The 24,499-nt window shown below is 44.3% G+C and overlaps 1 protein-coding gene across 2 annotated transcripts in view; it reads right to left on the bottom strand.

Moving 5' to 3' along the window:
- CUNH12orf42 (chromosome unknown C12orf42 homolog) overlaps positions 1–24,227 on the bottom strand; it is a 144,930-nt gene extending 120,703 nt beyond the window's left edge. The window contains exons 1-2 of one of the 2 annotated variants that reach the window (XM_040755133.1): positions 24,086–24,227; positions 15,052–15,145 (exon numbers count right to left, since the gene is read on the bottom strand). In XM_040755133.1, the coding sequence (XP_040611067.1) occupies positions 15,052–15,057 (6 nt within the window). In that variant the 5' untranslated portion in view covers positions 15,058–15,145; positions 24,086–24,227. The remainder of the gene's footprint in view (positions 1–15,051; positions 15,146–24,085) is intronic. The other variant, XM_040755134.1, reaches the window with a different exon arrangement.
- Between the last annotated feature and the right edge of the window lie 272 nt (positions 24,228–24,499).

Below are 24,499 nucleotides of genomic sequence, written 5' to 3' on the forward strand. Positions count from 1 at the left end.
TGTTCGCTACGAGAGAGTGGGGAGAGGGAATTTAACTTAGTGTCTGCATTTTTGTTGTGTGAATATCCTGTAACACCCACAAGGAAAGAACTAGAAGCAAAATATAAGAGAAATGAACATGAGCCGTGCCTTGAATGTCTGCCTGCTCACAGAGTACAGTCTATATTTCCATGAAAACCAGTAATTACTTAAAAAGTGAGGTGTATCACCAAACCTAAGAAATGGGACAGTTGCCCAATTCCATCCGAATCTGTCTTTTTTCCCCTGAAAATTAAGGGGAAGATTTAAGGGCATTTCTTACACATTACCAAATTAACTAACAAGCTAAGAAAGCCCTCTGTTCAGTGATTTGTTTTCTTTCCTTCGTTTTATAAAATAATTGAATTTGCTTTGAAAATTTCATGAGAAGGATAAAAATATTTGACCCAACCACTATTCTGAAAATGTATTTCCTAGAAGCCTAAAGAGTCTGCACATGCCACAGAGGGAAGGAACCTCAGTCTAATGTCTCCTCTCTCTCCTGCTGACTCTCCTCAAATCCTTGGTATATGATAAAGGACTCCTGTGTTCATGGGCTTGAGCCATATTTCTTTTAAAACAAGGAAACCGTGCTGGGGGCAGTGAGGATGGCTTAGTCCGTGAAGCATCTTCCTTGCAAGCAGGAGGAGTTCAAGACCCAGAATCCATGTTTTAAAATACTGGTTATGCTGATCTGGGCTTGTAATCTCATCTCTGGGAAAGCTTACACAGGCACATCGTTGGTACTCAACGGCTAGCTGGTCTAATATAATGGTGAACTCCAGGCTAATGAGAAATCCTGTCTCTGTGACACCTGAGGCTGTCCCCCAGCCTCCACACGCTTGCTCACACAGGTGCACACACATGAACATGCATGCATGTGCACACACGTGAACACATGTGCATACACAAAATAAGCAAAGACTGTGGAAACTTGCTTTTATTTATTTGCCTTTTATTTTCTATCTACAGCACCTGATAATAAGGAAAGAAATCTAGAAGTTTGTAGTTCCAAATGAGCATGCAGATAAGAGCAAATTCTCAAGTTGTTACCCAAAGGAGGGGAGAAAGTAATTTTTAATGTGGTTGATAAAAATAAGTGCCTGGCAGGTACTTGTGCTTCTATTAGGAACCACGCTTTTCCCTTTTCCATGCTGGTATCCTCAACCTCAACCCGCCCCTTACTTGGTGTTTTGAAGATGAGGAAAGATGAACCTGGTATTCATTCGGGAGGGATGCTGTAAGTCCTGTGTTATAAGTCTTCCCCACAGCAGTGAGGAGCTACAGCCTCAGGCGCCTGCTCTCCTGGCTGAGATTGTTGATTCTAAACTATATTCTTTTGTGCAAAACCTCCGTTTGTCACAACGATGCCTCGCTGAATAGAATCTGCATGTGTCTGTTTTAAAAACATATTTAGCTCCCATACTGTCAAATACATCTAGTTATGTTGCCTAAATACTTTGGTCTTTCCAGCAGTTGAATCAGTTGTCATAGTAACAGATGAGCACAGATAGGGACCTACAATTTCATATTAAATTGTGTTTTCCTCCACTTCCCACAGGCTGCACATTTGTAGCTCTGTCCTTTGGGAATGGCGATTAAGACACAAGTAAAAATTCACTCTTTGTGCCTCTTTGTGTCATGTGCTTTTAAATCAGAACTTGCACTCAAAAAACCTCTCATAACATACTTTCCTATCACTCCAACTGTTTAACAAGACCTGAAAATATTGAAATAGCGGTCACAATAACTGAACAAGAGACAGAAAAGCAGGAGGCTCTGCTTGCTGCCTCTTCTCCAACTGAACTTCAGATAAGATGAAAACCACACAGCTCCATTGACCAGTCATCTTGAGACAAAGGACAAAAGCTTAATCACATATCTAGACAGGGCCATTAAAGTCAAGACAGAAATCTCATTCGCGCAGCACATGCATGCATAATAACCACTTCTGGAGTCCGGGTCTCACTGAAAAGGCTCGGTGTCTGTAGAGAGTCTGCTTTTTAATTATGAGACATTCCACATGAAGGTGGAGACTCCGAAGACCCATGGAGGAGCCTTGCCCTCTCTGCACCCTCAGAAACTGGCTTGTCTCAAACTTTCTTAAGGAAAGAAAAAAAACAGACAGAACTTTTGAAGAATTCACCACTGTAAAACTTTTTCCAAAAAAGGCATGTAGTAAAATAGGGTCTGTGGGGTGTGGGAAGACTAAACGGTTACCACAGGCTCTGCCTCCTAATGGATGTGTGAGGTCGTGCGTTGCTCCCTCTCTAAGCCTCGCTCCTTTGGAATCAAATCATCTGCCTGAGATGAATTTTCATTTAGTACTGAAGGCGCCAAGGTTAACAAGCCTTCCTTATAGTCTTTATTTCTTGCTCTTTCATCTCTGCCAGGAATCTCAGTTTTTAAAAGCAAGTTCTCAGGCCAGGAAGATGTCTCCATTAGTGAAGGGCTTGCCATGCACGAGAACGAGTTTGGATCCTAGCACTCACGTAAAAGGCCAGGCGTGATTGGCATGCGCTGAGAACACAGAGACAGGAGGAGCCTGGGGCTCACTAGCCAGCTAGCACTGCTGAAGCAGTGAGCTCCACGCTCAGTGAAAGGCCCTGGCTGGAAGAATAAGGGAGAGAGTGAATGAAGAAGACAACCAACACTGGTCTCCACCCCATATGTGTGCTCACACGTGTGCACACACACCCCATATGTGTGCTCACACATGTGCACATGCGCACACACACGCACACACACTCCATATGTGTGCTCACACATGAGCACCACACACCCATATATGTGCTCACACATGTACACCACACACACATGCACACCCCCCATATGTGTGCTTACACATGTGCACCACACATGCGTGCACACACACCCCATATGTGTGCTCACACGTGTGCACACACACCACATGCACATACACACACCGTATGTGTGCTCACACATGTGCACCACACACACCATATGTGTGCTCACACATGTCCACCACACACACACACACACAATGCACATACACCATATGTGTGCTCACACATGTGCACAACACATACACGCATGCACACACACCTTTTTTCACGTTCTCTTCTCTAATGGCTCTTACAAAGCTGACTTCCGGGTTCTTGGATGGGTCAAAGGGTTCTGTGCAGTCCTGTCTTACCCAGGAGGCTCTATACTAGCCACCAGTCACTGTCACAGCGCTCATCTACCCAGAGAGCTTCAGCAGGTCACTTTCACATTTGAGAACAAGAGTCCCCTTTTATATTTACTTACACACTGAAAGATTAGAAAAGGACAGTGACTTCTAGGAAAGTTCAAATCCTCTGAGAAGCAAAAAAGAAAAAAATGGATAAAATGAGCAGTTTGCCTTAGGAGCCACCCATAGAAGAAAATGAGGAGAGAAAGAGATGAGAGAATGAGGGAGAGAAAGGAGCTTCCAATGCTGTACTCCTCAAGGACCTTCTGCCTCTGGCACCAAAGGCCACCCAGTGTGCCCGCCACACTGACCAAGAATAGCCCTTGGGTTGCTGTGGGTAAAGCCCTTGTCAGTGCAGAGACTGACTTCCTGTAACAAAGTATTTCGTTCCGAACTGTCTGCTTTACTTCACATTTGTCCTCGCAGCTGGAGAAAACGGGGCTGGAAGCTCCAGAAATGTCCTTCTTGCGAGCATGATGAGGCCATGTTCCCTCAGGAATGTCTAATGACTTTGCTCTGCCGGGGCCCTTGCCACACGTTCTCTGCTAAGGGTGCACAGCTGAGGGCTGAGGGCTGGAGTCTCAGGATAACTCTAAATCCTTGCACAGGAGGTGGACCTCTGCCAAACACAAGGGACAACCATGGCTTTAAACGGTTCCTAGAGGTTGGGGACAGCTCAGGTGGTTAAGTGCCTGTCTTGCACGCCCAAGGACTTGAAGTCAGAGCTCACATTGAAGAAAAGACAGATGTGACAGCAACTGATGTAATCCCATTGCTACAGAGACAGACAGAAGCAATGGAGCCCCAGGGCCTGCTGGTCAGATAGCCTACTAGTTAGTAAGCTCAAGACTAGTGAGAGACACTGTTCAACAAACAAGGTGTGTAGCTCCTGATGAACAAAAATACTCACCCCGTTTTGTCTTTGAGCATTCACATGCACTGGTATCATATGTGAGCTTGTATGCACATGCACACACTCACAATTTCTGAAGTTGTCTTTAGAATCTATAGGCACAATTTAACTGCTTAACAGCTCAGCTTTGGCCGTTTGGTAAATACTTTCAGGCAGACATTTTCTACAAAAAAATGTATTTCAAGTTATAAACAACCTATTTATAAACAGACTAAAAAGACCCATCTGTACAGCAATCCTGAAATATGTGTATGTGAGCATAAATGTGTATGTCACATCCTGCGAAACCTTGAGACGAGTGCCTCTGGATGCAAGCGCACTGGAACTTGGCTCGGGATTCTAACAAGACTGCATGCCTAGCATCAGGGAGGAGCCGGGCAGAGGCATGTTAGGGAGTCACTTTCTCAGACCATTGGGAATTTCCTACATATGATCTACAGTCTACTGAGGATTTGTTGCAGGTCACCTTAATGCCATTAATTCTGTTCTTCGCTCCTGTGGGTTTTGTGACGCCACAAACTGTTTTAAACACTGCCTACTACTCATCTCCAAAGAAGTGACACAATGTTTTATGAGAACAAAGTTCTGTGCTGTGTTGCCTGAATTATGGTGAGATTTTATTTTGGACTCTTACAATACATAAATATGTCATTTCAAACAGTCACTTGAAGAGAATGCAAAAGAGAAGGCAAAACTGCAAGCTATCTAAGCACTTTGCTTGGCAAAGAAGCCGGGTCCCTTTTCTCCTCAGGCTGCATCACTACTTCCTTTTCTGGAATACAACCTTCCCTATCCTGACAGCACACTCCTGCATTACACCGTCCACTTCAGAGGATAAGCAATACCATGGGCTTGCAGATGAGAGCCAGGAAATGTTAGTGCCTCGAAGAAGTTGAACAATGGATTCCTGATTGGAGAAATCTGCAGGGACGCCCTTTCAGACACACTTTGCATTGCAAAATATTTCCCTAACACTCACAGATGTGTGGACACCAATGTTAGACTATCCCTGGTGTCTGCACTTATGCTCGTGGGACTGGAGCTGCTGGGGTGTGGCAGGAAGAGTTCTGACGTAGGTTTCTAAGAACGTAAAGGCTTGCCTCAACTCTGCATCTACTGTCTGTGTGATCCCAGGCAAGTGATCCAACTTGCCTGAGCTTTGCTTCCCCGCTACATAAAACTGAAATCTGAGATGAATGACTTCACCCACATGCAGTCCTCTGTATTACACATTCAGCCTTTTCATTTCCACAAATAGAAAGCTGCTTGTAGACCTATCTAGCCTTCTGTCCTCCCAGGGTTGTCTTCAGATTCAAAAGTAAATGTATGATGGCAACAGGTATAGCTCAGTGACAGAGTTCTTGCCTAACGTGCTAAGGCCCTGGGTTCAATTCCTACACTCTGTGTGTGTGTGTGTGTGCGTGCGCATGCGTGCCTGTGTCTATGTGTGTATCTTTGAGTGTGTCTGTGCCTGTATGTATCTGTGTGTGTGTCTATGTATGTGTCTCTGTGTGATATACACTCACATATATAAATAAAAATAAATCAGTTTTAAATTTTTTTATTTAAAAACTAACTGGATAGTGAGGCAGCCTCTCTGGGATGCTGCCTTTAGGAAACACACAAGACTGCTGCGTGTAGACCTGTAAGGACACTGTTGGTTTCCTAGCTATGTAATGCGGGAGAAATCTTAGAATCAATGCTTCACTCACCAGTGAAAGTCTACCTGTAGAGTAGGGGGCCAAACGCAGCAAGATCAGGAGTTCAAGTCCAACCTTAGCTACATAGTAAATTCCAGGCCACCTGGGATGTATGTGACAAACAGAAAGCTTTTTAGCAGACAGGAGTGAGTCCTGAGGGCTTGGCCCTCTGAGATCTTCCTGAGGAGCCCCTTCTAGTACCCGCATACAGCAGGGCACTCGTGTTTCCTCCCCTTGACTATAAGCTACAAGTAGCGCCTCACTTCTGCCGAATGAACCCTGCAAAGGTAATGATGCTTAACTTTCAGGACTACATTACTTTAGAAGGCCTCCCTCTCCCTCTCTTTTACACTGAAACAAACAGGCCACCCTGTGCAGAACCCCAAGCCTGGAAGATGACACTTTATACTCAACTGGCTTACAGATGCCGGTGGTACTGGCCCACAGCTGCCAGCCCCTCAGAACTATAAGGGAGTAATTTCATTGGCTGAGTTTGACCACTATGCATCAGATAGCAATGGACGAGTAATGGGTTTATTAACACCTGAGCTGCAGGGATGGGGAGATGGTGAGGTGGTAAAGTGTTTGCTGTGTAAGCATGGAACTATGAGGAGTTCAAATTACTGACACCCAAATAACAAATAAATACATTTGTTAAAGGTGTGGTGGTATCCCAGCACCGGGGAGGTAGAAATAGACAGATGCCTGGGGCTTGCTGGCCAGCATGGTCTGCCCAAATCAGCGAGTTCCACGTTCAGTGAGAGAACCTCCACGTGTAGACACACATGTGCATGTGTCCCTTCACAAACATGTTCACATGTAGAGATACTCAACACAACAAACAATTAAGTTGCTGGACCCATTGAAACATCCCTCATCCATATTTTGGGGCTGAGACAACAGGTTTTGCTTTTCCATACGGGACCCTGCTTCCTCTTTGGCACTTTCAGGGGCTCTTTGGGGTTCACTCTTTGTCCCACAAAGCGCACTACGCACAGGGATTCTCCTCTACATCTCCCCAACTCTGTCTGCTGCCTCTGGACCCTCGGGCACATGCTCCTCGTGGGAGAGAACTAGACTAGGAGATTTGAAGACCCAGCCTTAGTGAGCTCATGGTGTCCCCTGCCAGGATATTTATTTGCTTTTTAGACACACAGAACTTCATGTGTGCTGAGATCAAGATTTCCTAGTTAGGAACTGCCTAGCATACCACTAAAAGTCAATATACTGAAGCTTTGGGGTTGGCAGAAATTTTTCTTTTTCTGTGTGTAAATATTTAGCCCTCACCTTGGGCACTCTGCTATGTGTGACGCCGAAGACTAATGCAAGTGAGACCCAGAAGGTCCTATCTTTAGCATACGGAAAAGACAGTTGGCAAAGAAAAGGGAACCCGCTGCACCTGCTGAGGCCAACTAGGACTGTCTGGAGCAGGGAACCACTGGTTCACCCTCAGAGGTGCTCCAGAGTGCCAGGGGTAAGCCAGGGCTCATTATAATGTTAAAATGCACAGCTCTGAATAGGACCTGAGATGCCAAGGAAACACATGATGATGTAGCACCACCGCATGTATGTCTGCAAAGCCCCTGCTGTGCAAGCACCCCTGCTGCTAACAGGGGTTCCCTGTGCAATTCCATCTTCTGAGACACAAGAATCTGGAACTCCCCCTGAAAGCGCCCACCTAACTCTGATATCATCTACACATTAGAAACGACTCCAAGAAAGTTAGATTCTTTTGCTTTCTCTTGGCGACACTGACTGACTTCTATGCAGGTGCATCTGCTTCAAAAATATAAATAATCTACACCAACACCAAGTTTAACAAAGACAAAAGAGGTCAAGTTTCATAGCACGTGCCTTAGAAAGTACCTTAGTGACTATGATTGAATTAGGAGACAGAATCTTAATACAACAATTTGGTGTATTAAATATTTGTACTGAATATCATGACTAATAAAGTTCATTACTTCCTGGTTTTGTTGAGGCGTCCTTCAATAATTAGATACAGTAAACAAATGATACAAAATGCTAGTATTTTCAGAGGAGCCAGCTGTACCATTTTCATCCCCAAAAGCTATTTATTGTCCAGATTTGCAAGCATTAAGTCATGTGCTTATTAAATCCATAAGATGCTAATTGAATGAGTATACTTCATAATGCAAATTACCTACAATTTGTAGCCTACAGTCCTTCTCTGGAGATTTAAAGGCAAAAGTTCTCCCCATTTTAAATCCACATTTATGTTACTCTTAACTGAAGGGCAATCTCTTCCATTCTTCGGGTTCAAGAGGTGGGAACGGCATTGGAATGCTCTCCCACTTTGACCCACACAACCCTGATTGCCTTTCAAGATAACAAAGGACAGGTTTGGATACAGGACCAACCCTATGAGGTGGGAGGGTTGCTCCCTATGAGGAGGGAGAGAACACGTGGAGGTTCTCTCACTGAATGTGGAACTCGCTGATTTGGGCAGACCATGCTGGCCAGCAAGCCCTAAGGGCAAATTACCCTGGGATTCCAAATTCAGTTTATGCTTTTTGTAAAGCTAACAGGTAAATCTTGAGTTGAGACCAAAATCTACTGAAGTAAGTAACCCTTTGAAAGTGTTTGTGCTAGGAATGACAGCATTTTCCTGCTAATTCATTAATGTTCCTGGAAAGCAAGGCAGTTTACTCAAGCCTGTGAACTTGAAGTCTTTAAGCAGGAGACCACATGGAGGCCTGGGGCTTTCTTGTGGCTGCAGACTCCCACCGCCAACCTAGGATCAGACCTGGCTGCCTTTGCCCTTCTCAGCCCACCCATCCATTCTCCCCAATGGTAAAGCTAGTCCTCAGCATGGGAATCAGGACAATGGTGCTGGGGCTTCCAGAGGGGACTGCAGGACAGCAGCCACTGCTGTTTAGGAGAGTGGATCATGGGAAGGCGTAACCCACGGAGCCCCCCTTTGGACAAAGTGCAATGGTGCTGGGGCTTGCAGAGGGGACTGCAGGACAGCAGCCACTGCTGTTTAGGAGAGTGGGTCATGGGAAGGCGTAACCCACGGAGACCCCCTTTGGACAAAGTGCAATGGTGCTGGGGCTTGCAGAGGGGACTGCAGGACAGCAGCCACTGCTGTTTAGGAGAGTGGGTCATGGGAAGGCGTAACCCACGGAGCCCCCCTTTGGACAAAGTGCAATGGTGCTGGGGCTTGCAGAGGGGACTGCAGGACAGCAGCCACTGCTGTTTAGGAGAGTGGATCATGGGAAGGCGTAACCCACGGAGCCCCCCTTTGGACAAAGTGCAATGGTGCTGGGGCTTGCAGAGGGGACTGCAGGACAGCAGCCACTGCTGTTTAGGAGAGTGGGTCATGGGAAGGCGTAACCCACGGAGCCCCCCTTTGGGCAAAGTGCTGACAAGGAACAAATGTCATATAAGACAACCACACATACCATTCCTTTTCTTTCCTGACCACAACAACAACAGACATAATACACATTAGAGTTTTAAAAAATGGAAAGATGGGCTGGAGCAATGGCTCAGTCATTGGAAAGCGCAGGTGACTCCACTACTGGATAACTATAAATAGCACTGCAGAAAAGGTCCTTGGACAGAACTCTTGACCTCATGGTGTACTAATGTGTGCAAGCTGGATTCTGGAAGGGGTATCAACAGATGCAGATGTTCATCCGTCTAACATGCAAAGTCAAGCCAAATGGCTGCTCGGAAGATCCTGGTGACCAGTGTGTTCAACAGCAGCGGGGAAAGCTTCATACTTATCATACACTTCCACCAGCATGGAAAGTTTAATCTGTGGCCACTTAGCAAGCACAATTACATGGCTAAAGTAACTGGCTTTCATTTATGACTCCAAAATGCATTATAAATAGCTTGGTTTGCTCATAAAATTCATGTATTTGACCCTTTTGCATAGCTGTAAAATGGGTCATTAGAAAACATGTGACCTCAAAGAGAATGTAATAGGCCAAGGGGAAAATGATCTGCCTGGGCTTCTCTTCAGTGAGGAACCAAGCCTGAGTCTTCTATTTCTCATTCACTCCAGGGTTTTAGAGCTTTTCAGGATTAAAATTCGCTACAAGATAGAAAGTTGGGAGAGTTGTAATGGCATTTGGTAACCGTTTTGCCTCAGTGATGCTTCAAAGCCTCCTTATGTCCTCTGTAGGATGCTCCTATCACCCAGGAGTTCTGTGATCTTTCCTTTTGGAGGGGAAGAACATGAAATGTAAACTTGTTTCAGAATAAGTGGCATTGGGAAGCTCGGTTTGGTGTGAAGCTGTACCTCAGAAGGTTACCTAAGATCACCATCAGGTTACTTCTGGGGTCAGTGTCCTGCTGATAGAGGTGTCCGAAAGAGATCCTCCTCAGGCATTTCCTCCCCAGCACATTCCAGTTTCTTCTCTCTCAGCCCGATTGGAATTGTAGAGCACCGCCGAATTCTTCACAATGAATGGAAAGATCTTTTCTCCCTTCCCATGAGTCCCAGTGGGCTTCTGATCTCCTAGACGACAGAGTTTAAAGTGATGGGCTCCGAGGCTGTGCTAAGTGACTAGAGACAATGGGGATTCCTCCTATGCTTGGAGTCGCCAGTCACCACCTGACAGAGACCGCTACCTTGACACCATCAAACTGCAAAGAAATCCGCACCAAATAAAAAGGCTGTGTTGGTGGATGCACTGAGTGATAGTTTCAAATGAAACTTTGAATCAATCCATCAGCCCAGACATTATGGGCAGAAGAAAACCACAGTCTATACACCTCCCCTAAATTGCTGCCCCACACGGTACGTGTTGGCCCAAATGCTGTGACGCTACTTCACAGGTGAGGAAACACAATTCTCAGTGGTTTTTCAGTTTGAGAAACTTATAGTAGTTAGAAAGTTATCCAACACCACTACAAACAATGCTGCTATGCAGCCCCTTATACTTGGGCACTAACAGGAGGAGGAAGAAAACAGTGAGTCAAACAGTGGAGAGAGAAAAAGAGGCAGAGGTAAAACAGGTGTAAGAAAACGGTATCTGTTCAGACACAACAAAGCAGAATGGCAGCCAAAAGGAAAGGTCGCAGATGTCCCCCCATCCCCTTCCTGCTGCCATCTCAAGGAGACTGACCGGTAGAGACAGACAGATTTATGTTTCTATGCACACAGATTCATGTGCACACAAGAGCAGGGACAGATAGATCAGGAATGACTACTGGAACTCTGTGTGGAAGCTTTGGGGTCTTTTATTAGAAATAAGATGTACTGTACAGGAATTTGTCAGTGCTGAAATGTGAAATCACCCATGCTCAAGGACTGTCACTCACAAGTCCAGTTGTGCCTTTAATTGAAGCCAGGACCTCAAGTTCAGTTTACCCACAGGAGATCATTCTCCTTGTTTCCAGACATCTCATCCACTGAAATCCAGAGAAAAAATTATAGTCGAAACAGATTTCCCCTAAACCAGAGCTTACGAATTCAACAGAGCTCCGTGTCCAGGGCTCTACCTTCACGGATGGGAGGGAAGGCAGCTGGGTCATTCTGCAACTTCATAAAATTCTGAACATCAAATATTAGGAGTAGACAGTGACTAGGTGAAGGTTTAGAGATCCTCGAGATAAACTTTCTCAAGTTTCTCTCCTTCAACCTGAGTCGAAGGATTCTCTGAGGAATTTAGTACATTTGAATTTTGTGTGGCCTTTTCATCTGCGTGGGATTTAGCCAGCAACCTGGAATGGAAAATGTCTCCTCCTTGTCAGTGGAATCATGTAGACTCAGAAAAAGCCATCATCCATTGAGAGGACAATTGTTTTCTATAGAGATGAGAAACAAACGTCCATGACCTGAGTCACCTCCTCCCAGCAGGCTTTTCCTTTGGCTTCCTCTGAGCAAACAGAACCAGGTCCGGCGCAGTTGATCCTGCTGCCCGGCACTGGGCCCCTGCAGTTGTTGCTATTTACGCTTCCTATTAATCTGTCAATGTTCTAGTCAAACATGCAAAACAATATGGTGGGCGCATAGCTAAGTTGGTCATTGCTAAGTAACTTAAGCCCAAGATGAAGAAATGGAACCCCCAACCAACAAAATGTGAGGCCCAACGCAACCGCTCAGAAAGGTTCAACAATACCAGTGCATGCCAATTTCTTCAGAGTGCCTCTGATTTAACACTCCTCTCACCAAAAAGAGTGATCCCCACAGATTATTCAGTTCAGAATAGAAATTCAGGTCATGTCACCGTCCCTACTGTTATAGAGTAAAACTGTCTGGGCACGATGAAGAGCAAGGGGCGTGGGTTAGAAGATGTCATTGCCCTGCTGTGAACAGGCTATTGCAGAGTTTAGTTTGACACACAGATGAGCTCACAATCGAGATATTCTTTGAGCAAAACAAGTTAGAAGTCCTTGGTTTAGTACACTCTAAAAAGAAAAACAATTCCCTATGTCCAAAATGTAATCCAAATGCAGCCAAATATTTTAATACATTTAATAACTCATTTCCTTGCTTTCCTTTCCCGCTAGCTGGGTGAAGGCTTCAGCTGTGATTTGAATAGGAAATGTCCCCCGGGTGTTCATACATTTGACCACGATTCCCACCTGACCACGCTGTATTGGAGGTTGTGCAACCTTTAGGAGATGAAGCCTCACTGGAGTGGAGAGCTGAACCCAGATTCCCCTCCCGGACAATCTTTGCTTCCTAACAGCAAACATAGTGTGACCAACTTGCCACACAATCTCTCATGCCTTCTCTGTCATGTTGGACTGCATCTTCTCAAACTATAAACCCAACAAACCCTTCTTGCTGGAAATTGCTTCTTTTCAAGCATTTTGTCACAATGATATGTTCATATCTTAACAGCCAAGATACCAAGAGGCCATAAGTGGGCTATATCCCCAGAGCAAAAAGGAAGAATTTCCTAAAGTGAGCTTTGGGGGAAGAGGATGCTCTTGATGGGCAGGCGAAACAATAAATGCTCCATAACTTCATGGGGTGAAAAGGTTAACTAGAATACATATGTGTGTGTGTGTGTACATATCTACATGTGTACATAGGCTTGTGTATATGTAGGATTTAATGATTGACACACAGTAAGTATTCTGTAAGTGGTAGCAAAATGGTAGTACTTACTTTTGTCATGATTATTATCAATCTCTGTTCTCAAAAATATTGAATAATAGGGCTATTTATGAAAAGACGCCTGATAGTACATGTGAGTCCATCATCAGCTAGTGTCAGTTTAAATCTGGCCACTAGAGTAACATAATCTCTTTTTATTACTAAATGTATTTTTATCGACTGAAACTATCCGAAGAGACACAGGGGCACGTAGTATAATTTTCAAAACTTACAAGGTAAAACATATATTTTAGTCTTTAATATAAACTAATTCCTCATAAAACTTCCAGCAAGCCTTGGCTTGTATAAGCAGGCAGACAACTACTACAAACTGGAACTATAACTACTACTGTTGTCTTGGGACAGCTGAACCTTGCCTTTCCACAACCACAGTGGTATTTCTCACTACACTTTATACAGGCTCAGCTTGTGTCCACTAGACAGCAGAGGCCAGGACCAACACAGTAGAAGAAGAAACGCTCACCCCTCTCATACTTGGAGCTCACTCCAAGAAGCTACTGGCTACAGAACGTATGTGTGCCCAGATTTTTAAAAGGCAGAAAGGTGATGTGATATTTTACACACGTGATTCTCAGGCACACGCTTTCAAAGCGCATCTCTAGTGCTGAGTTCCAGCTCATCTTCATAAACTACTTTGTTGTGGTCCCGCCTACTGAAGAGCTCAGAACGTCAGGCAAAATTGCATTGATTTGTCCATGCTGTGTGGTGGGCACTTGGCTAGTTTCTGGGTGGCACACAGAAGCAAAATTGGCCCACCCAAAGGAGACTCTCCTCACCCTCAGGAGACCGGGACAGAAGACAGAAGCTCTATGAAAAAATGAGAGACAGTATGAAGCTAGACAGACAGGACAAATTAAGACACGTGGTTCGTTGAAGACCCTCTGTGCAGATATGAACTAAATAACAGTGTAAGCTATCCCACACCATGGACAGTAAGTGAGACAGAGGCTAAGCTGTGGCAAGATGGCCAGAGGAAGTGTGGAAAAGGAGTTCTTAATTGATCTAAGTAATAAAAATCTGGAGGAAAATGCTGAGAGATCAGAGAGAAGGAGCAAGCCACACCCATACCTTACCTCCTTAGCCTCTCAGTTTCTGCCCACTTATATCCTCTCTCTGCCCAGCCATCTCTGTCCTGTCTGCCTGTACAGACCTTCAGACCTCTATGGTTAGCTAGTGGCAAGCTCCATTCTCTGACCTTCAGACAGGCTTTATTTGTACAAGCAGTATATCACCACCGAAATGGGAAATGATGCCAAATGGTCACCTTCCTTCCTAGCACCCTCCAGGTATCTGTGTCCTAACACCTGCTGATTGAACACGCACCTTCCTGAGACCCACAGGAACTCGGCAACCATATTAGTTAAGGACTGTGAGGTGAGATTACCCTGGAGAGCTCAAGGGCTCTCGACTATCAAGGGATGAGGCGGAAGGAGGTGGACCAAGGCCATGCAAGTGGGACTCACAGCCTGGGGCTTCCGGCTTTGAGGAGGAGAAGGCTGCAAGCTCGGCTAGGGTCAAGAGACCGGGAATGATGAGGAAAGGGAAAGTCTTCAGGAAGTACCAGAGCACTGTCAACATCCAATGTTTAACCCAAACGATGTGCTAGACTTTCTCACCTTCAGGGCTAAAAATCACTTAGGCCACTAGGTTTGGAGAGATTTGTTCCAGGAAGGATGGGGGATGGTGTCGTTCTCTCCATCTTACCATCCTCACTCTCTTTACATGGCAGTAGACTTTTTTTTGGCCTTTCTGTTCAAACCATGAAGTCACACAACGTGGGGACCCCAGCAGTTATTTTACCCCATATACCCCACTTGTATGGCATGCAGTCACCTTAGCAAATACATAAAAGAATGTCAAAGAAAGTAAGGGCTGTACCTCCAGTTGCTTAGCATAAATGTAATGTTCTGTTGAAGTGGGAAAAACTATGTGTTCTGAAGGCATGTGCAATTATGTCCTCATCTGCATATTTTATACATCACTGCAGACAAGTGGTTAGAAACCAACAGGATGTTTAAATCTGTTAGGCCAATATCATTGCTTCAGGAATCTAAATGAATGGTTGACCTGGAGCAAACCCACTGATTAGAAAACAAAGGTAAAAGTTTCTTTCACACACTACCTGCATCCTGTTGAAGAGTCTGATATTTTGCTAGAATGCTTCTCCCATTCTTCCGTACAAGTCACTTCAGGTATCCGTCTGTGAGTTAAGTCTCCTGTATCAACAGATGGAGGAAGGACCAGTCACAATGATGCAATGATCTATTAAGACACTATGTCATTCTATCTAAAACATGTTACTTCTTAACAATGAATTCTGATAACACTTCTTACTTTTCCAAAATGTAAGATCAGCTATTTGTAAGATTCCCTATTCTAGGGAATGCTCAGGTTTGTTTCAAAGTGATTTTGTTTTATTTTTGGGTTAGGATGTTCTTTTTTTTTCTTTGACAAAGAGTGTGGCTATGTAACCCGGATTGGCCTCCAACTCATAATCCCCAATATAGGAGTTACAAGTGTGCGTATTTTTTCAACCATTTCCAGGGCATAAAAATGCAATTGTGTGACCTTACATCCTCAGGACCATTAGGAAAACCCTTTGAAATGTGCTTATACAGACCAAGAGGGTCTATCATCCCAAGGGCTGAGAAGATCTTCAGACAGCATTTGAGGCCTATAGCAGAAATTTCCCTACTTTGATGTTTCCACCAATGTGTTTGGAAAGTATCTCATCTCGGTTTATGGCTTTCTTCATTCTGAACTATAGAAAAACTTTTGAAACTAGTGCCTCATTGGATCATGAAATTTGAAGTAACCTACAGCTATGCTCCCAGACCATGGTCACCATATTTGGCTCCAGATTAAACTATTTCTTTTCCCCTTTGGGGAGAATCTTGAACTGCAAGCTAGCTAATACTCTCATATTAACATTGAACTATGTGTCTGTAAATTACTGGAGACATTTAATGTGAGTGGGTGTATATCTTGCTAATATTAAGTCGTTCTTCTTTTCAAATATGTTTTAAGATGATCATGTTAACTTATTGTTAAATTATTAATATTATGTCATGCTAACAAAATTCATGATGTTAAGCCAATCAGAATTTCATAGTCATATCAATTTTTTTCAGTGCTGGGATGTGTTATCACATTATTTTTTTTCAGTGATCATGAGTGAGATTTATCCTATCTCCACTTTTATAGCTTTACATTTTCAACAAGGTTATTCTAGTCCCATAAAAAGACATAGAATATTCCCTTTTCCAAACCACTAATAAGAGTTTGTGTATGTTTGAAATTACTTGTCTCCTATATACTTGATATAAATAAAACACCTTATTCTCACTGATGTTTTGTTTTTCTTTGAGTGTTTTGTTTTGTTTGTTTTTTTGGGGGGAGACATGGTCTTGCTATAGAGTCTTGACTGGACTATAACTCAATGTGTAGACCAGGCTGGCCTCAAACTCACAGAGATCCACCTGCCTCTGCCTCCTGAGTCCTGGGATTAAAGGCGTGCCCCACCACGTGGCTGGAATGCACCTTAACCACGAAACCCACTACTTTGTATGCTAACTTCAAGTTTTAATGCTAACAACAAAAGAGGCATCCTGCAGCTATCTGTTTCTCTTCACAGAACAAAAGGTCCAGGCTCTCTGCTTTTGAATGGAGGGAAGGATAGATGCCAAATTCCAAAGACATATTTCTAAATTCCATTACTCTCAGGCTGCATTTCTGTAGGGTGCATTTCCTGAAAATTTACTTATTTTTTTATTTTTGAACTTTAACATTCTAAGTCTCATCTTGGATATTTTTCCCAGATTTACTTAGTGAAAAGTGTTATTTGCAATTAGTGAACTTCCTTTCAACTGGTTCTACCATATTTATCTGCTCATATCTGATTGAATTGCTTGCAACTTTCAGAACGATCCTAACCAACAGTAACATCGTCTTATTTTGTCTTTCTAGTTTATGAGTCCCCTAGTTTTTGTTGTTGTTAAATATGACAATGAATATCAATAAAATGGATACTTTATTTCCTCACCGGGGGGATGATAGGAGACGTAACAGGAGTAAGAATGACTAAAATGTGTTATATTGATGTATAAAACTGCCAAAGAATCATTTTCAATATACTTTAAACTTTTATAAAGAACAACTTGTAAAATAAATAAAGTTAAAAAAAAAAAGCCCAGAATGGTGGCACAGGCCTGGAGTCCAGAGGTAGGCAGATCTCTGAGTTTGAGGCCAGCCTGATCTACAGAGCAAGTTTCAGGACAGCCAAGGATTCACAGAGAGACCCTTCCTCAAGAAATCAAAAATAAGTTCTAAAAAGAGTTACTATGTGAAGTGGAGAGGTGCTCATTGGTTAAGAGCTCTTGTTCTAGCTGAGGACCCAGGTTCACTTCCCAGGTCCCACCCACATGGCGACTACAGCCATCTGTAATTCTGACGCCCTCTCTGGCCGCTGTGGGCACTGCACGCACATAGTGCACAAACTCGCAAGCTGGCAATGAAATTTTTAAAGGAGCTATTGTACGTTTGTGCCTTAGCTGGGGTTTTTATTGCTTTACAAAACACTGACTAGAAGCAGCCTGCAGAGGGAATGATTTCTTTCATTTTTCACCTCTCAGGCCTACAGGCCAATCTTACAGAGGCATTTTCTTCATAAGATTGTGGTCCCCTTCTCAGATAACTCTAACTTGTGCCAAGCTAACAAAATTTAACTAGGACATGTCTCACGTTTAGTATTTAATAGAATTCTTGAATGATCTACTTTTTTATCCTACTACTGTGATGTATTTATGGAACCCTTAATGCTAACTATCATTAAACAAGGCCCTCTTAATGTATCCTATGTACACTCATTAATTTAAGGCATTCATGAAGTTTTCAAAGCAGTAACATATATATTTATTTGTAAAAGAGCTTGTGCTGTCTTTGTCTGATTATTCCTTTCCCAGTTAAAATACCATACGAATTGGGAAAATTTTATCAGCTTTTATATTCCATAATAATTTCTGTAACTAACTTATGTTTGTTTAAAACATTAAAAGAATTCACTTGTGTGGTCTGTTTTTGCAGCACTGTGGATTGTGTACTTATGCATGCTAGGCAAGTGATCTCCCACTAAGCTGCATCCTTGGCCCAAAAGAACACATGTGTATGTAAGATTATCAGAAATCAAAGCCCCTTTGGAGTTAATTATTCCAAGGCATTTTTTTCATCTTTGCCATCACTGTAGTTCTAACAGGTCTTCCATCTCTTCTTAAGTTAATTGTAGTTACCCTTTCCATTAATATATTTTGCTGAGGTTTTTTATTGTATTTTGCCATGAAGTTTTACATAGCAATTTCTTACACTGGAAAGCTCTTTTACACACTAGAGCAAGAAAAGATTAGTTCCTGCATTCTGCTTCCCTGCAATGACAGGTACCCTGGCTTCAGCTGTGCTCCCCGGAAAGAAATTTGAAAGAAATACTAGGGCTGTAAAGCTGGTTCAGCAGTTAACACAGCTGCTCTTCAGAGAACCCAGGTGCAAATCCCTGTATCCACGTGGCCACAACCACCTCCTATACCTCCAGCTCCAGGTGGTCCAATACCCTGTTCTGCCTCCATCAGCACTGAACACATATGCTACACAAGAATACGTGCAGGAAAAATACCCACAAAACATAAAAAATAAACAAATCTTAGCCCAGTGTGGTGATGTGTGCCTTTAATCTCAGCACTCAGGAAGCAGAGGCTGGTGGATCTCTGTGAGTTTGAGGCCAGCCTGGTCTACAGACTGAGTTTCAGGACAACCAGAACTGTTATACAGAGAAACTCACCCACTGAGCTGTTCAGCACCAAGAGGTTGTCTTTGATGCTTCTCAGCCACTTATAAATAAATAAATAAATATCTTTTTTAAGAGCATATGTTTGCTTCTTTTCAGTAGATAACTGGTAAGACAGCAGAAAGCCTGCTATTAAGCTAAATTTACCAGGACCTTTAAAGAAAGGGCGGTGAGGGGATTAGAGAGCTGGACCAGTAGTTAAGAGAGCACTGGCTGCTCTTTCAGAGGACCTGGGCTGGATTCCCAGCACCCACACAGCAGTTCACAACCATCTGTAACTCCAGCTCCAGGGGATCCAACACCCTCTCCTGCCCTCTGCAGGTGCTTCACGAATGCGGTGCACATACATGCATAAAGACAAAACATTCATACACAGAAAATAAAAATAAATATGTTTAAAAGAGAGAAAATAGCAACAGTCTCTCTTTCCACCTTTACTTCCCTGGGCCCAGACTCTCACACCCTGGCATCACACCTTGCTTCTCCATGACAACCAGACTCTGTGGATGCAGTAGTTACCTCTGCCAGCCACTCTTCCGCCTACCCCAGCTCCTGTACAGTTTTGATCACCAATATTAGGAAACCAATTCTGAGTTAAAACAGAAACCTCAATCTCCAATTCATCTTTTCTAAGGATCTGTACTGAGTCATTTGTGTACATCAATACAGCTACTGATACACAAAGTAACGAACTACACCCTTAGTCTATAATGCAGGAGTCTGGAGAAAAAGGAAGGTGTGATGGCATACCCTTCTAATTCCTGCACCTAGGAGGCTGAGGCAAGCTTAGTCTGGTCTGTATAGAGTAGAGAGATGGGTAGGAGGGAGAGAAAGAAAAGAAGAAAGAATTTACTGAATTCTAAACAATGATCTTTAGCTTATTGGAGACCCCTTCCCATTCTTAGGTGTGTGTGTGTGTGTGTGTGTGTGTGTGTGTGTGTATGTGTGTGTGTATGTGTGTGTGTGTGTATGTGTGTGTGTGTGTGTGCTTAAATAGATTTGCCACTCATTTGTATGTTGTCTCTCAATCTCAAAACTTCAACATGGTGGAAAGCAGCTACACTACTTCAGTTGCATGTCATTACAACTATTTCCCCCCAAATACCTCTATCCCCGGGCACGGTTTCTTCTTTGTTCTCTGTCATCCTCTCTTCCTCTCTGCCACATGTTCACCTTTTCCATTCATTGTGACCCTAATAGTTCCTTTCCTAGTCCCTGACTTCTCAAGTCTTCCTCTGGATAAACCATCAGGTTGAATCAATGTTTCTGCAAAAGTGGGAAATCTTACTGGCCTGGGAAATCTTTATGCCACATTAAGTCACAGGTCTCCAGAAAGCTACAGAATGACTGCCCCCACCCAAGAAATCAGCTGTTTGACCCTACACCCACCGTCTGCATTGGGCCCTTCAACAAGAGCTCAAACAACACATTGAAACTGAAGTCTGGTTCATGCTGGTTCACACTCTGGTTCACACCTACCTTCTCCATAATGTGTGCACCACCCATTGAGATGTTCAACCCCAAGAGGTTATCCTTGCTGCCTCTGGATCTCTGCAGCCCACCCACATATTTTCATTCATCAGGTCTCATCAGTTTCCTCTAAAACAGATCCAAAGCCATCCAATCTCTTCACTTCTATCAACACAGTTTAATCCAAGACGTCATATATGCTTTATCTAAGGTGGCCTTCCAACAGTTCTCTAAGCAGACATTGCACGTCTAGTTCTGCTATTCAATCCATAAGGCTCTGTTCTCATCTCATGATGAATTGGTCAGTGCCCATTATAAAAAGATTTGAGACCTGAGACCCTGAGACCCTGGTTAGTTCTCTCTCTGTCTCTCTCTCTCTATCTCTCTATCTATCTCTGTGTGTGTCTCTGTCTCTCTCTCTGTCTCTGTGTGTCTGTCTGTCTGTCTGTCTCTCTCTCTCTCTCTCTCTCTCTCTCTCTTGCTTGTTTTAGCCAACTCTTACCCATCTACCTTCCTCCATGGTATAAGACAACACAATGCCAAGTACCACCAGGTTCTTGAAATCAGCCATCAGAACTACAGCCAAATAAGTTTCCATTCATTCCTATCTGTGCTGTTCTGTTGCAGTGTCACACAGCAAACTAAGAAAATACTCCACATAGCAATAAGTGATTATCTTAAAGTGGTAAGTCTGAACATGAAAATCCCCCAAATCCTTACCAGCTGTTTACTTTAGAATAAAAACCCTTCCTTCCCCATGACCCACAAAAGGTCTTCTTTTTTATGTGTATTTTTTTAATTTTTGTTTTTGAGATTATAATATAATTACATCAATTTCACCTTTCCTCCCTCCAAACCCTAAACATGTAAATATAACCTGCTCAGTCTATGTAATGTTACCAGTATATATGTATTCAGGGTTAGCCATTTGGTATTGGCTAACCTATTGGTGTGCTCTTCCCTGGGAAGATTATTTCTCCTCCTCTCAGCATTTCTTTCTTTATTTTATTCATTTTACATACCAACCAGAGCTCCCCCTCTCTCCCCTCCTCCCCTCCACTCCTTCCAACCCACCGTATCCACTCCGAAAAAAACAGTAAGGCATCCCATGGGGAGTCAACAAAGCCTGGCACATTCAATTGAGGCAGGACCAAGCCCCGTCCCTCCCCATGAAGGCTGAGCAAGGCATTTGGAGAGGTTATGATGGGGAAACCCACAGACACAGTTGACCCAAACTTGTAGGAGCTCATGGACAGCTGGGGAGCCTGCATGGGACAAACCAGGCCCTCTGCATGTGGGTGACAATTTTGTAGCCTGGTCTGTTTGTGGGACCCCTGGCAGTGGGACCAGGATCTGTCCCTAGCACAATCTTCTAAGTTTTGTATCAGAATTGTTCCCCACCCCACAATGCCCCAGACTCGAAGCCTCTGACAGTGACTTGAGACCCTTGCAGCTCCTATGCTGGTCACATGGTTGTTTGTTCCCCTGCTTCTCTGCTGGCTTCGGGTCACAGTTGACTCTGGCCTCCTTTAGCTATCCTACACAGAGAATCTGCCCAGTTTAAAACTATTACCTTGTGGTTTTATATGTTTTCCCTTCTTTCTAATTATTGGGAAGTAAATGACAAAGAACAGAGGAAAAGTGAAAATATGAGAAGCAAGAAAATATCTTCAAATAATATACCTAAATCAAAAAATTAAGGGAAATTAAGCAGCCAGGTATGGTGATGCACACATTTAATTCCATCACTCAGGAGGTAGAGGCAGAGGAATCTCTGTGAGATCAAGACCAGCCTGTTCTACATGGCAAGTAGAACAAGCAGGGCTATACAGAGAGACCTTGTCTCAGAAACAGCAAAAAGAAAAGCGCGAGACAAAGAAGACAAACATAAAAGTATTACCATTCCAGGGGAAAGAAACACAATCTCATAATTTTCAAGTAAATGCAATAGTATACATCCTTTAAGTGAACATTCTAGCCACTTATTTCTATGTGTTAGGTAATGACTACTAACTTTCCTGTTTATGAGATTTGCATAAATTGACTGTCTTCGAATTCTAGTGAATTCCACTCATTTAAGAACTTAGCAAAAACACATGAGTAAGAGGCATTTGAAGAAGTCATTAAGAACGCTTAGCAGAATCGCTTTTTTCTGGTTGTAAGTTTGCATAGCAAGGATCGAGGGCATGTTTTAAAATAAAACAACTCTCTCATACAGCCTGGAGTACATGAAGCATCCATTTCCCAACAATAGCCTGGCCCTCTGGCCTCTCTTTGTCCTCCAAAAAACGCCCCTTTGTAAATCACAGGTGTTTGTGGGCAGACAGACCATCAGAGGGGAGTTTATTGTGAGTTCTTTCTTTCCCACTTGTTGTAAACCTGTTCAGGGAGTGATTCGTGCCATACACCAAATCTCCATAAAAATCAAGAAACAAGAAGTTTTCTGTACACCCGCCCAACAGCCGCACTATGACATTAGTTTCGACAGCTCTGTGACCCCGTATTGTACCAACTTTATTCACCAGTCTCTTTCTTTTTCCATTGCTTTTTTAAAAGCCTTTATTGGGACTTGGCATTTTTTATCTACTGTAAAATGAAAAGGAGAAGGATGGCTTTTTTAAAGCACTCTGTGCGACAGTTAAAGAAAAAGAGAGCTATCTGCAGCTACTGTAGGAATGGTTCAAAGGGGGAGGGGGAGGCACCTGCAAATCAAAGCAAGATGCTACGGTACCATCGTCCGACACCCCCCAAGGTTATTTCGTGGCCATTATAGAGTAAGCCTGGCAATGAATTTATGTGACAGCTATGAAGTAAGTATTAAAATTGTGAATACTGCCTAGCGGTTTTCATGCCCTTACTATAAGATAGCCTCAATTTGCCACACAGCGGTGAATAGGATACAGAAGGGGGTGTGTGTGCCAAATGAATGGGAGGAGGGGGCGTGAATGGGAGGGCTTCCCAGGAGGGACAGCACGGTAGTCACCAGAGAGTGATTTATTTTTGAACTTCCAGAAAAGAAAGTCCAGCGAAGGAGCAGCCTGAAAGGCCCCAAGCATTGGGGAAAGGGGGTGGGGGCGGGGCGGGGCGGGACGGGTGTCTTTACACACTTTGCCATTCCAATGCCAGTTCTAGAAGCAGGGATCAAGGCTAGGCTGTGGTAAACCCATTCCTCTAGTCTTCCCAGATCAACCATGAAATGCCAGCAGGGAGTAAATGTGGTTTCTGCAACTACAGAAGGAGAGGAACGCAAAGGGGTGGGGGGGCGGGTACCAGCCTTGATCCATTTGGAGAGAGTTGGAAGAGAGATGAAGCGTGCTGGATGTGAGATAGGGAAACTCTTCAGAAGCAGAGATTTGGAGAGAAAAAAAAAATGAGGTGAAGTGACTGCAAAAAGCAGGGGGCGTGTCCAGAGCGCCCGGCTCCGTCCCAGGCCCCTCCCCGACCCCTATTAGCATGCGGGCAGCGCGAGCCACAGGGCGGGGGCGGCGCAGTGGGATCGAGGCGCTGGGTGCATTGTGGGCCGCGCTCGCCTCCACGGGGGACCATCTGCTCGCTGTCAATGCATCACCTGCTCGTCTGGGCCGTCGCCCGGGCAACCGGGGGCGGGGGAGATTAAGGAGCGTGTGCATCTTGGTGTGGGTACGGGCAGCAAGGGCAGAGGCGGGGGCGGGGCGCAGTTCTGTGGCCTCTACCCTGGGACTGGTCAAGCGGGATGGAGGGGGGATGACGACCACCGGAGACGATCGGACTCCGCTGCTCGCTGCCCCACGGCCCCTCCCGTGAGGCTTCCCTAGCCGAGGTGGCTGGAGTCTACAGAAGCCAAAAACACAGGGTCCCTCTCGGAGCAACCCACCTCCTCCATGTCCAAACCAGACCCACGACTTCCTCTTCTACCTGTCTCCCTGAAACTGCAGAGGCCCTATCCCGTGCTTGCCACAGCCTCCTCCAAGCGAGCTGGCTCCACACTACCCAACTCTTGTGGGCATCTCCGGGCGCGGTTCCGAGAGCCTCTCAGTCTCCGGGCAACCACAATGGGGCCAGCATTGCGAGTAGACCCTGCCCCGCCCCTGCCACCAAAGTCACCGACAGTGACCACATCTCTCCTCAGATAGTCTGCTCTACCACCCAGCACCAAGGCCTGGACAGGCCTCAGCTTAAGAATATGAGCGTCACCTGCAGATCTTTTGACAGATTTGGTTTTCCACGAAGGGGGTAGTTCTAGGAGTTATGAAAAAAAAAAATCTCCTAAAGTCCCAGTCAATGCAGA

Source organism: Mesocricetus auratus, unplaced genomic scaffold (genome assembly GCF_017639785.1).
Source record: "Mesocricetus auratus isolate SY011 unplaced genomic scaffold, BCM_Maur_2.0 Super-Scaffold_100011, whole genome shotgun sequence".
NCBI classification, from domain to species: domain Eukaryota; kingdom Metazoa; phylum Chordata; class Mammalia; order Rodentia; family Cricetidae; genus Mesocricetus; species Mesocricetus auratus.